The sequence below is a fragment of the Fukomys damarensis genome, unplaced genomic scaffold, assembly GCF_012274545.1.
Source record: "Fukomys damarensis isolate Sample0158 unplaced genomic scaffold, DMR_v1.0_HiC HiC_scaffold_13, whole genome shotgun sequence".
Classification (NCBI taxonomy): Eukaryota; Metazoa; Chordata; class Mammalia; order Rodentia; family Bathyergidae; genus Fukomys; species Fukomys damarensis.
Genome location: NW_022900925.1, coordinates 17,830,725 through 17,840,183, shown reverse-complemented (window position 1 = coordinate 17,840,183; position 9,459 = coordinate 17,830,725). Strand labels below are relative to the sequence as shown.

General features: G+C 52.6%; 1 protein-coding gene across 3 annotated transcripts in view; it reads right to left on the bottom strand.

Annotated features, from left to right (window-relative positions):
* Positions 1-699: 699 nt before the first annotated feature.
* The window catches only part of Flot2 (flotillin 2), a 9,957-nt gene continuing 1,197 nt past the window's right edge, over positions 700-9,459 (bottom strand). The window contains exons 1-10 of one of the 3 annotated variants that reach the window (XM_010642280.3): positions 6,354-6,437; positions 4,739-4,829; positions 3,272-3,395; positions 2,671-2,789; positions 2,450-2,563; positions 2,230-2,349; positions 1,931-2,145; positions 1,382-1,565; positions 916-1,065; positions 700-799 (exon numbers count right to left, since the gene is read on the bottom strand). In XM_010642280.3, coding sequence (XP_010640582.1) covers positions 761-799; positions 916-1,065; positions 1,382-1,565; positions 1,931-2,145; positions 2,230-2,349; positions 2,450-2,563; positions 2,671-2,789; positions 3,272-3,395; positions 4,739-4,813 — 1,140 coding nt within the window. In that variant the 5' untranslated portion in view covers positions 4,814-4,829; positions 6,354-6,437 and the 3' untranslated portion in view covers positions 700-760. Of the gene's footprint in view, positions 800-915; positions 1,066-1,381; positions 1,566-1,930; positions 2,146-2,229; positions 2,350-2,449; positions 2,564-2,670; positions 2,790-3,271; positions 3,396-4,738; positions 4,830-6,353; positions 6,445-9,459 lie in introns of those variants that run through there. The other 2 variants (XM_010642279.3, XM_010642281.3) reach the window with 2 other exon arrangements.

Sequence of the window (9,459 nt, the reverse complement as noted above, 5' to 3'; positions counted from 1 at the left end):
CATATGACCTAGCAGGGACATGCCTATGGATGAGACTTCCCTGAGCACAAGCAGGGCCTCCTAAGGCAGTAGCAAAATGAGTGAGCTGCTCCAGACAGGAGGCCTTGCCTCTGTGCCCCTGGGTTGGGGAGAGACAGGTGGGGATGACAGCAGGTCTGGGTGTGGGGAGGGATGAAATGAAGGGAAAATGGCCCTGGGACTTGTAGGCCCTGGCTACCCAGGCCTAAAGGGGCACAAGTAAGTGGGTATGGGATTCCTGGAGTAGGGTTCAGGACTGGGAAAACCCAGCCAAGAGAGGGTAGGGTGGGCATCCTACCTAGAACCTCTCCACCCATGCTGGGCTCTGGCCAGGGCCATAGGGAGGAAAGACAGATACACAGAGAACTTCAAGGCACCAGGATTCTGAGGAGCAGCAGGGCCACTCCTACAGACAGTGATTATAATAAACATCTTCATCTTAAACTGTATGATGTGCATAAAGGATATGAGGTGAGGGGGAAAGAAAAAGAGAGGCTTCAAGAGATACACAGAAATGAGGGTAGAAGAGATAAAATTAGACGTGTATGGCAGTGAAAATAAGGGTGTGAGGCAGAGGAGAGGAAGATAGATAGGAGAGAAGGGAAGACAGCAAGAGATGGACTGAACAGGCAGTACTTCTGGTCCCTGCAAAATAAGGCACCAGAGTCAGTATCATTCCTGTTGTGGTGTTAAGACGGAGGGAAGGGCAGGCGGCTGCTGAAGGGTGTAGGCCTGCGGAGCCTCACACCTGGGCACTGGTGACATTCTTGATCAGGGGTATCTGCAAAGATGCGACATGCCATGAGGCCTTGCTGTGGAGCAAGCCCTGAATGCATCTGCCTAGGCCAGTCCAGTGGGCTGCCCAGGTTACCCCACTGCAGTTAGGGAGATACACACCTTTGAGAGGTCCACACCCGTGAGGGCATGCACGGAGGCAGGCAGTTCTGCCAGCAATCGATTCACTTCTGATGTCACTTTGCTGTTGTCTCCACTGAGGACCACAATTTCATCAACTTTGGTGAGTGGGGCAGCGATTTTGGCAGCAATCTGTAAGGTGGGATGAGAGCAGTATAGTTAGCACCCTCTGTCTGCCCTGTCTATCATCTCCTCTCACTTCTCCATCTCACCCAAACCCCAAAGCTGCCTGGGTAGCCCCACTTTGCAAGCTGTGGTGGGAAGAGGCCCACGGGCCAGGGATGGACTTGGTTTGTTGGGAGGTTCTTGCACCCTCCATGCTGAGTACGCTCCATATTTAATCCTTCCAGCCAGCCAGTCTGTGGCCCAGAGAAGTTCTGTCACTTGCCTCACTAGTCAAGCAAGCCGACTTGAATTTTTGATGCTGTCCTGGTGGGGAGAACCTCACCTGGGGCAGGGCCTCCAGCACCAAGGCCATCTTAGCTGCATCTCCGTATTTTTGGTAGGCCTCAGCCTTCAGCTTCATCCGCTCAGCCTCTGCCTTGCCCATTGCCTCGATGACTGCTGCCTCAGCCTCTCCAATTTTGCGTATTTTCTCAGCCTCTGCTTGTGCCAAGAGGACTTGCTTCACCCTGGGGGAGTATGACCAAAAGATCAGTGGGAGGCACCAGTGCCCTCTCAAACCTTGCCAGGGGGCCAGCCAACCCTCTAGCCCTCTGTTCTGGGGGCTGTAAGGGATAGGAGATATTTGAAGGCCTGCAGCCTCAGGCTTTCAGCAGTAAGTAGGAAAGGGGACTAACAGGGAGATGCTCTGTGCCACACACAATATCAGGAACTTTGGCCTAATAACAATCCCGTGTGGGAAGTGGCTTATGCCTTTCGCAGTGAAGGGCAGCCATGGGGAAAAGTGGACTCTGAGCTGTGGTTAGGAGTGAAGAGAATATGCTAAGGTCAAGGAGCCTGGCTAAATCCAGCCCTAGTACCCGGCAGCTCTCACTTTTCACCCTCTGCGATCTGCTGGATGCGGTGGGCCTCAGCCTCGGCAGGGCGGCGCACCGTGGCGATGAGCTCCTTGTCTGTGCGCAGAATCTCCTGCGCCTCCACTGCAATCTGCTTCTTGCGCTGCACAACCTCAATCTCAATCTCTTCTTGCCGTATCTTCTGCTGCTCACGGGCCCCTTGCAGCTCATAGGCCAACTGGGCCTCAGCTGTCTATGGCAGGAAGGCCAGCACATTAAAGGCTGGCCACCAAGCCCTGAACCCTGAGTCCCAAGCCCGAGTGCCCTGACTCCTCACCTTGACATTGACTTCTTCACTGAAGGCTGACTTCTGTAGCTCAAAGGCCCGCTTGGAGTCAGCAATCTTGGTGTCTGCCATAAACTTCACATCCAGCATCTCTTTCTTGCACTCAGCTTCCTGGGAGAAAAAGGGGCAGATGCTGAGGCTCCCCTGACAGGCCATGGTCCTTTCACCCCTGAATTTCCTGTCCGGAGAGTGGAAAGGAAATCTCACATACCCGGATGCCTGCATCTCGCTCGGCTTCAGCCACACCGATGTCAGCATCTCTCTGCACCACGGCAGTCTGTGTCTTGCCCAGGGAGCTCAGGTAGTCCACTTTGTCATACACATCCTGGGGGTGGAGGGTGCTCATTGCAGGGAGTGGACAAAGGCACAAAGGTGTCCCTCCCATCAAGCCCCTATCTCCTACACAGGCGCTGGGAGTTCAGCCTTCCTCACCTTGATGGTGAAACTGAGGATCTCGATGCCCATGCGGCCAACATCAGGGGCTGCCACTTCTCGCACCAGTTTGGCAAACTGGTCCCGGTCCTGATAAATCTGCTCCACTGTCAGGGTCCCTGGGAGCAGAGGGATCATGGGCTGGCTCTGCAGGAGCCCAGCCAGCTGGGAAAGGGAGGAAGCATGCAAGTACAAGTCTGGGTACATGCAGGGCTGTGTGGTCTAAGGTTAAGGTGGGTCTTCCTGGCGCTTCTCAATAGTATTTAACAGTGAGCTGCGTTCTAGAGTCCAGGCTGGAGGAACCGTGTCCCAAGCAGCACCGGGTTTCTAAGAAGACTGTCCCCATTTGCCCCCCTCCCAAAGCCTTCTCCTCCATTCAAGTCACCTGAAGTTTTTCGTTGCTGGGGAGTGAACCCAGGGCCTCTCACATGCTAATAATGTGTTCTACCACTCAGCTATAACGTCACCCCCCGGCTTTGGAATGGAATACTTGAGGGAAAATGTTTCAGCTTAAAACCTCAGTGGACAGGCCCCAGTCCCCCACCCTGGACCTGTCTCTGGCCTTGGCCTGGGGACCGAGTGAGGGTAGGGAAGGCCTCACCAAGGATGGAACGCAGATGCCCTTCCAGGGTCTGCAGGACGACATTCTTGATGTCCTGCACGTTCTTGCCTAAGAACTGCTCGCAGGCCACGGCCAGGAGCTCCTTCTCTGTCATGATCTTCACCTGCCAGGGTCACAGAGGTGTCTGAGCTGGGCTGAAAGGACACAGATGGAAGCCCCAGACCCACAGGTGCTGAGGCTGGTGGCTGTGCCCCATCCCTCCTTGGTCAGACCTAGAGTCCCAAGGGCTGTGAGGAGGGCCTGGAGAATCTGTGGCCTCTAATGGGAAGACGGAGGCACAAGGATTTTTTTTTTTTTTTTTCAAGACTAGGGATTGATCCCAGGGACTTTGCATTGAACTACAGCTCTAGTTCTTTTGTTACTTTTATTTGTTTGTTTGAGACAGGGTCTCACTATGTAGTTGAGACTGACCTGGGGCTCACTATGTAGCTCAGGTTGGTCTCGAACTCATAGTGATTCTCCTGCCTCAGCCTCCCGAGTGCTGGGATTATAGGCGTGCGCCACCACACCTGGCTGTGTTACTTTTATTTTGATACAGGGTATGCTAATTTGCAGTTACCCAGGCCGGGATCAACTGCAATCTTCCTGCCTCCACTTCCTAGCCTGCTGGATTTATCGGTGTGTGCCATTAGGCCAGGCCAGCACAAAGAATTCTTACAATGACAATTTTGTCTTCACTGGCAGCCCCAGGCCCTGACCCAGCCTCATTCTCAGGCATTTGGGGTTTGTCTCTGTGCCTCCAGCTCACTTTTTCCTCACTAGCCAACTCCTCCCTTGCAAATTCTCCACAGGAGAGAGACCCTCAGGCTGAGGGGTAGAGAGTATGAAAAGGAGAACGAGCAAGAGGGACACAGACAGATGAACTAGGCAAGACGGGGGAGGAGACAGGTCTCAGGGGTGCCACTGATGATGCCTTTGCTTCTCCAGGTATTCAGCTAATTCCCTCACCAGCAGTCTGTAACACAGGTGCACCGTGCTGCCCTGTAAAGTTGAGAGGTGGATTAGGGCAAGGGGTGCCCCTCCCAGGCTCCCAGCTGGGGAGCACACAGCCTGACTCAGAGCTCAATGCTCCTCTGCCTTGGCAGGGCCCCCCTCTGGGCCACTCCTCCCACCCCGTGCCCAGGGAATAGGGTAGGCCTGTACTCTGGGAGCTGGCATGTCCAACACCTGCAAAGAATGGGGATGGGTTAGTGAGATAGGAGCCCTCAGCACTGGTTCCGTCCCTTGAGAGCCACTGAGGAGAGAAGGGGCGTCTGTTAGTCCTGCTGAGGGGCCAAGGGGGGCCAAGCAAGCATGTTTCAGTGGTGATGACCCTCTTGGTGGGGGGATGGCAGGGGCGCTGGAGAGAAACTGCCCCTGGGTGCCATCCTCTCCTCCTCCCCCCAAACCCCAGCATGGGGACGAGGCACCTCAATGGACATGCGCAGGGCTGCTGAGTTACTATACCTGGGCGACACCCGTCACAGTTAAAGCTACCCCCTCGGCCGTCTCTACGTCCTCGCAGCGGGGCTGCAACGTCATAATCTCTAGGGAAATCCTGCCAAGAAATGCAAAACAGGGGCATAGGTCTGGGGGCCCAGGGCCTGGGGTATGGGAAATGAGTCCAGTACCTCACTGTTCCAGCTGGTATAGGCCAAAGATCCTGGTTAGGAGGGTGCAGAAGACTCTCCAGGGGGCTGTAGCTGGTGGTGTGTGAGAAGAAGGTGGGAGAAGGGCAGGAAAGGTGCAGGCAGCTCCAGGGAAGTAGGGTAAGTGGGCCACACATGTGTACAGATGTCCTCTGCTCCAGTCACCCTGGCTTCAATTGTGAGGAAAAGGAAGTAGGCAAGATGTGGTTGTGGTTTGGGGCTGATGTGCACAGGGAGAACCTAGGTGTAGCTGTATAAGTTATATTCTAGGACAGCAAGTAGGTGCTGGAACTCCAGGCTGTGCTGTGCAGGCCATTCATGAGTGCCATCTGAATGTTCCTGGGGCTCTCTCATTTCCTGGGTCTACTCAGGACTATGCGGGACTGCCTACAAAGCTGTGCCTGGTAGGCCTGCAAGCTGAGAGTATGCCCACTGCTAGGCCAAGAAGGAAATTCTCTGTACCTGCCCCTGGCTAGGGAAGCCCTGTCTGGCTCCTCTACCTCAACTTAGGCTATGATTTGAAGCCCAGGGTCCAGGCAGGTCACATCAGAGCCTCCTGGCCAAGCAGTGTTAACCCTAGAAAGAGTTGTTGTGCCCAGATAATCTGACTCCTGAAGGGTCCACATTCCCTCAGCTTAAATGGACCCTGGGCATTGACAGATGTTGCCAATATACTAGTGGGTTTTGAGAGGTTGGAACTGCCTCATATGGGGTATTGAAAGGCCTGGGCCCTATCCATTCCACAGAAGGTACTCCAGGCCTCTCTTAGGCCTCTGCCCTGAAGCCTAACTTTTCATGCCTCCAAGGGCTGATGAGCTAGGGATGGTGTCCTTGACTAGCATAGGATGGAGGAGAAAAGGAGAGGGTGGTGTTGGATTTTTGCCTGAGAAAGCTGAAGGGCAACTTAGTATTGAGTAAGGGGGATGGGGAAGATGTTGTGTAGGCTGTTTCCAGCCCAGGGACACACTGGCAACTGACTCTGAGGGGGTAGTTACATTTGGATGTTGGATGTTGAATTCTCAGTGCCTAAAACTGAGAAAGGGCTCAGCAGAGAGCTGGTGAATGAAGAAATGAAGAAGGGAAACTGAACACTGTGGAGAAAGTACCTGAGTAGCTTAACATTCTAGCCAAAAGCAGATTTTACCAACTCTGGCTGCATGGTAACAGTGTTTGGCATCCAAATATACCCACTGGCTGACTTGCCCAGAATTTCTGTAATCACTAGCTCTTTCCCTACTTATAGCTCCAATGGGGAAGGGCAAGGGCCCTGGGGATCTACAGGGATCCACCCTGGCACCCTGAGCAGCAGAGATGGGAAGAGGGTAAGGAGGCACACTCTCAGGAAGGGAGTCCATTCAGCTCCTGCCTGCCAGGCACCATAGGGCAGGAAGAGAGAAGGTTAGACACAGAAGAGGAAGCAGGTGAGTTATTACCTGTGCAACCCCTGTTACGAATAGCGGAACCCCCTCCGACGTCTCAATATTCTCACAGCGACACAGGATGGTCATAACCTCCAGAGACAGTCTGAGGAGCAGCCAGGGTGTAGGGAGAGGTAGGGACAGGAAGGGTAGGAGGGGACACAGCAAATACACACAGTGGTTACTAAATAAGCACCGATGCCTGGCACATGTGGGCAGGGCAGGGGTGTTTTCAAAAATTCAACCCCCACCTGCCAGCTTAACCGAGGGCTGCAGGACAGCAAAGATGCCCCTTTGCTGTCCTGAAGCTCCAGGGTCTCTTCTCTGGCTCCCCTCCCTTTACAGTGAGGTGCTGCTGGGTTGGAGGAAATGCCTGCTAATGCCCTGGGCCCAAGACTTGAGGTCAGAAGGCCTACAGGTAGTGCACCCAGGTTGCCCACCTCCACTTTCCCAGGAGATTCCTGCCACAATCTGGGAAACTCAGCATCAGTTCCACCTTCCTAACACAGGCCAACTTGTGTTTCTAGAGATAGTGGAAGGTAGCCACTCTGGGAATTAATGTACCATAGTTAATACTGAATCCTGCTTGGATGCATATTACTAAGCAGGCAATTAAGGGCCAGAAGAGCCCAAAGTAAAGTTTGGATGTCTGACTGGGAGAGGGATCAAGGAAGGCTGAGGGATAAAGTATGCTTCTGCCATAATACTCACAGGAACCAATTCACTTTGGAATTTCCAAAGCTGGACATGGGCAGAAAAGGTATCTTGAAGCTACCTGGTCTTCCCTAGATGTGTGCATGTGTGTGTAGGCAGACAGGTTGTGGATAGCGTGGATAGGTTCCTTAGACCCCAAGATGGAAGAGAAGTGGGGCAAAAGCAGGTGGATGGGGAGATAAGGACCGGTAGGTAATGTGGAACCTCCACCTTAAGCCAGGAGGGGCTGCTCTCACAGCACCAGCCCTGGGGCTTGGCCATGCAGACCTGCAAAAGCTGTCTTCATTTGAACCCCTAACAGTAGGATCCCTGGGCCTGAAAGGTCTCTTAACTCAATTCAGTCAGCAACCCACCAAGTTCTCTTCTGGGGAAGGAGAGGAAAGTGGCAGGGAGGGAAGGGAAGGGTGGAAGACAGGAGGCTGCATCTCAGATGCCAGAGGTGGAGGAATTGCTCAGGGAAGGGAGAGAGCTTCCTATGTCAGAGCCTTGGGATAGTACAGGACGTTGCAGCAAGTACAGGAGGGAAGTCACTGAGCCTGGACCAAGAATGGCTAACATCTTGGGGTGGAGTGAGGTAAGATACAGGTTGGCTACAAAAGAGACTGTACCTTGAAAGGGAGGATAAATATGGAGGCTGGGCTAGAAGCCTCTACTCTAGTCCTGAGAGGCTCTGCCAGCAAAGGGCAAAAGGCCCCAACCTGTGAAGACATTCTTCAATTGGGTTAGAGATTGGGGAAAGGGCTGGCCCCCAGACAAGAGAACAAGATGGGGAAGGGCTGCAGGCTCACAATACCCAGTAAGTGGTACCAGAATGAGGATGTGGAGCCTGAGGCCAATTTCCTAAAGTGAAGTATAAGGCCCCCCACCTCTCACTCCTAAATCTGCTATGAGGCAGGCTTAGCCCTCCGGTCCTGGGGCTCTGCTCCCTGCAGCAAGACAGTGCAAGAGACCAAGGATGTAGAGAAAGGGCTGCAGGAATATTGCCTAGCAGTGTAGCCCCACTGGTGACAGGTCTCTGTACAAATCACAAAGGGTCAGGCTTGGCTGTAAGTTGAGGTCTTTGATACTCTGCTGAACTGGAACTGTATGGTGTGTGGGTGGCAGTTTCTCTCTTGGAGAGGGCTCTCTTGACTTCTCAGGACAAATGAGCTACTCAGGCATGGCTGGGAACCTTTGGAGGGAAAATTATGATAAGTATTGATTATTCTCTGGTACTTTTGGATCCCTCAGCTTAGGCAGGGTAATTTGAGGGAAGTGATATGACAGTGGAGGGGATTACTGGGAAATCAGTGACATATCCCCTTCTTCCCACTCTCACAGCAGACACCCTCAGACTTCTAGGAGCCTCAAGCACCAGCAGTTCAGTGCAGACAGAGGCTTCTATCTGCTGACTGGCTGGGACTGTGGCAGAGGGGGATTTCTGCTGGAATCTCCATTGCTTCCCCTTTGGGATGCCCAGACCCCTCTAACATGCTCGCTCACACCTTCACAGCTCTGTTGTCCTTTTGTCTGGGTCCTGGCCTGGAAAGGTCTGCCTTCCTCCCTCATTTCCCATTGTCAGAAAGGGACTGATGACTGAAAGGTATCTGGTGGGTCTTATCTCTGACACTGAGGCAGGACAGGCCAGCTCAGGCCCTGCCCTGGGATCTGGAGGCACAGGCAGGGAAAGCTGAATGGTGAGTGCTCTGGGAAGCTGCAATCTCCTTCCTCTTATCCAAGACAGTGATGGTGAGGTTTTTAAAGACTGAGTGCCTAAACTACACCCCAAACCCACTTATTTATTGCAAAGTGCCAACACTGCAATTAAACCTGAATCCTGAAAAACCACTGTTATCTAATGTTTGGCTGCTGGGGCGACTTGTATGTCTACTGCAGCATGTGTACCATAGGTTCACTACCACTGTTCTAGGAGGTCCAAACCTGTGTTGCTAGGCACCAGCACCAGTTCCTTGGATTTCCACCCCTGTCTCTAACCCACTGCTGTCACAGAGTACTTCTGATTGTACTTTCATTCTCTGACTTGTCCCAGGGTTTCATGTTTAAGTATGTGTGTGTGGGTTCTTTGCAGCCTTTCTTCCCTCTGTACACCCACTGAAAATAGAGTGTATAATTATGACTCTGTGGTTCTCATTTTTTTGAGACAGGGTCTTTCTATATAGTCCAGGCTGGTCTCAAACTTGCAATACTTCTGCCTCACTGGTGGGATTATAGGCATGTGCCACTGTGCCTGGCTAAGACTTCTGGAATAACTGAAATAGAATTGTTGTGGAAGGAATTGGTAAGTGACACACAAAGAAGTGCAGAATGGAAGTAAAATAAGAAAAGTTTATTTTGTGGACAAAGTACTTAAAAGCAGTGTTAGGATCAACCATGCATTGGGTTATAACTGTTTTTTTTTTTTTTTTTT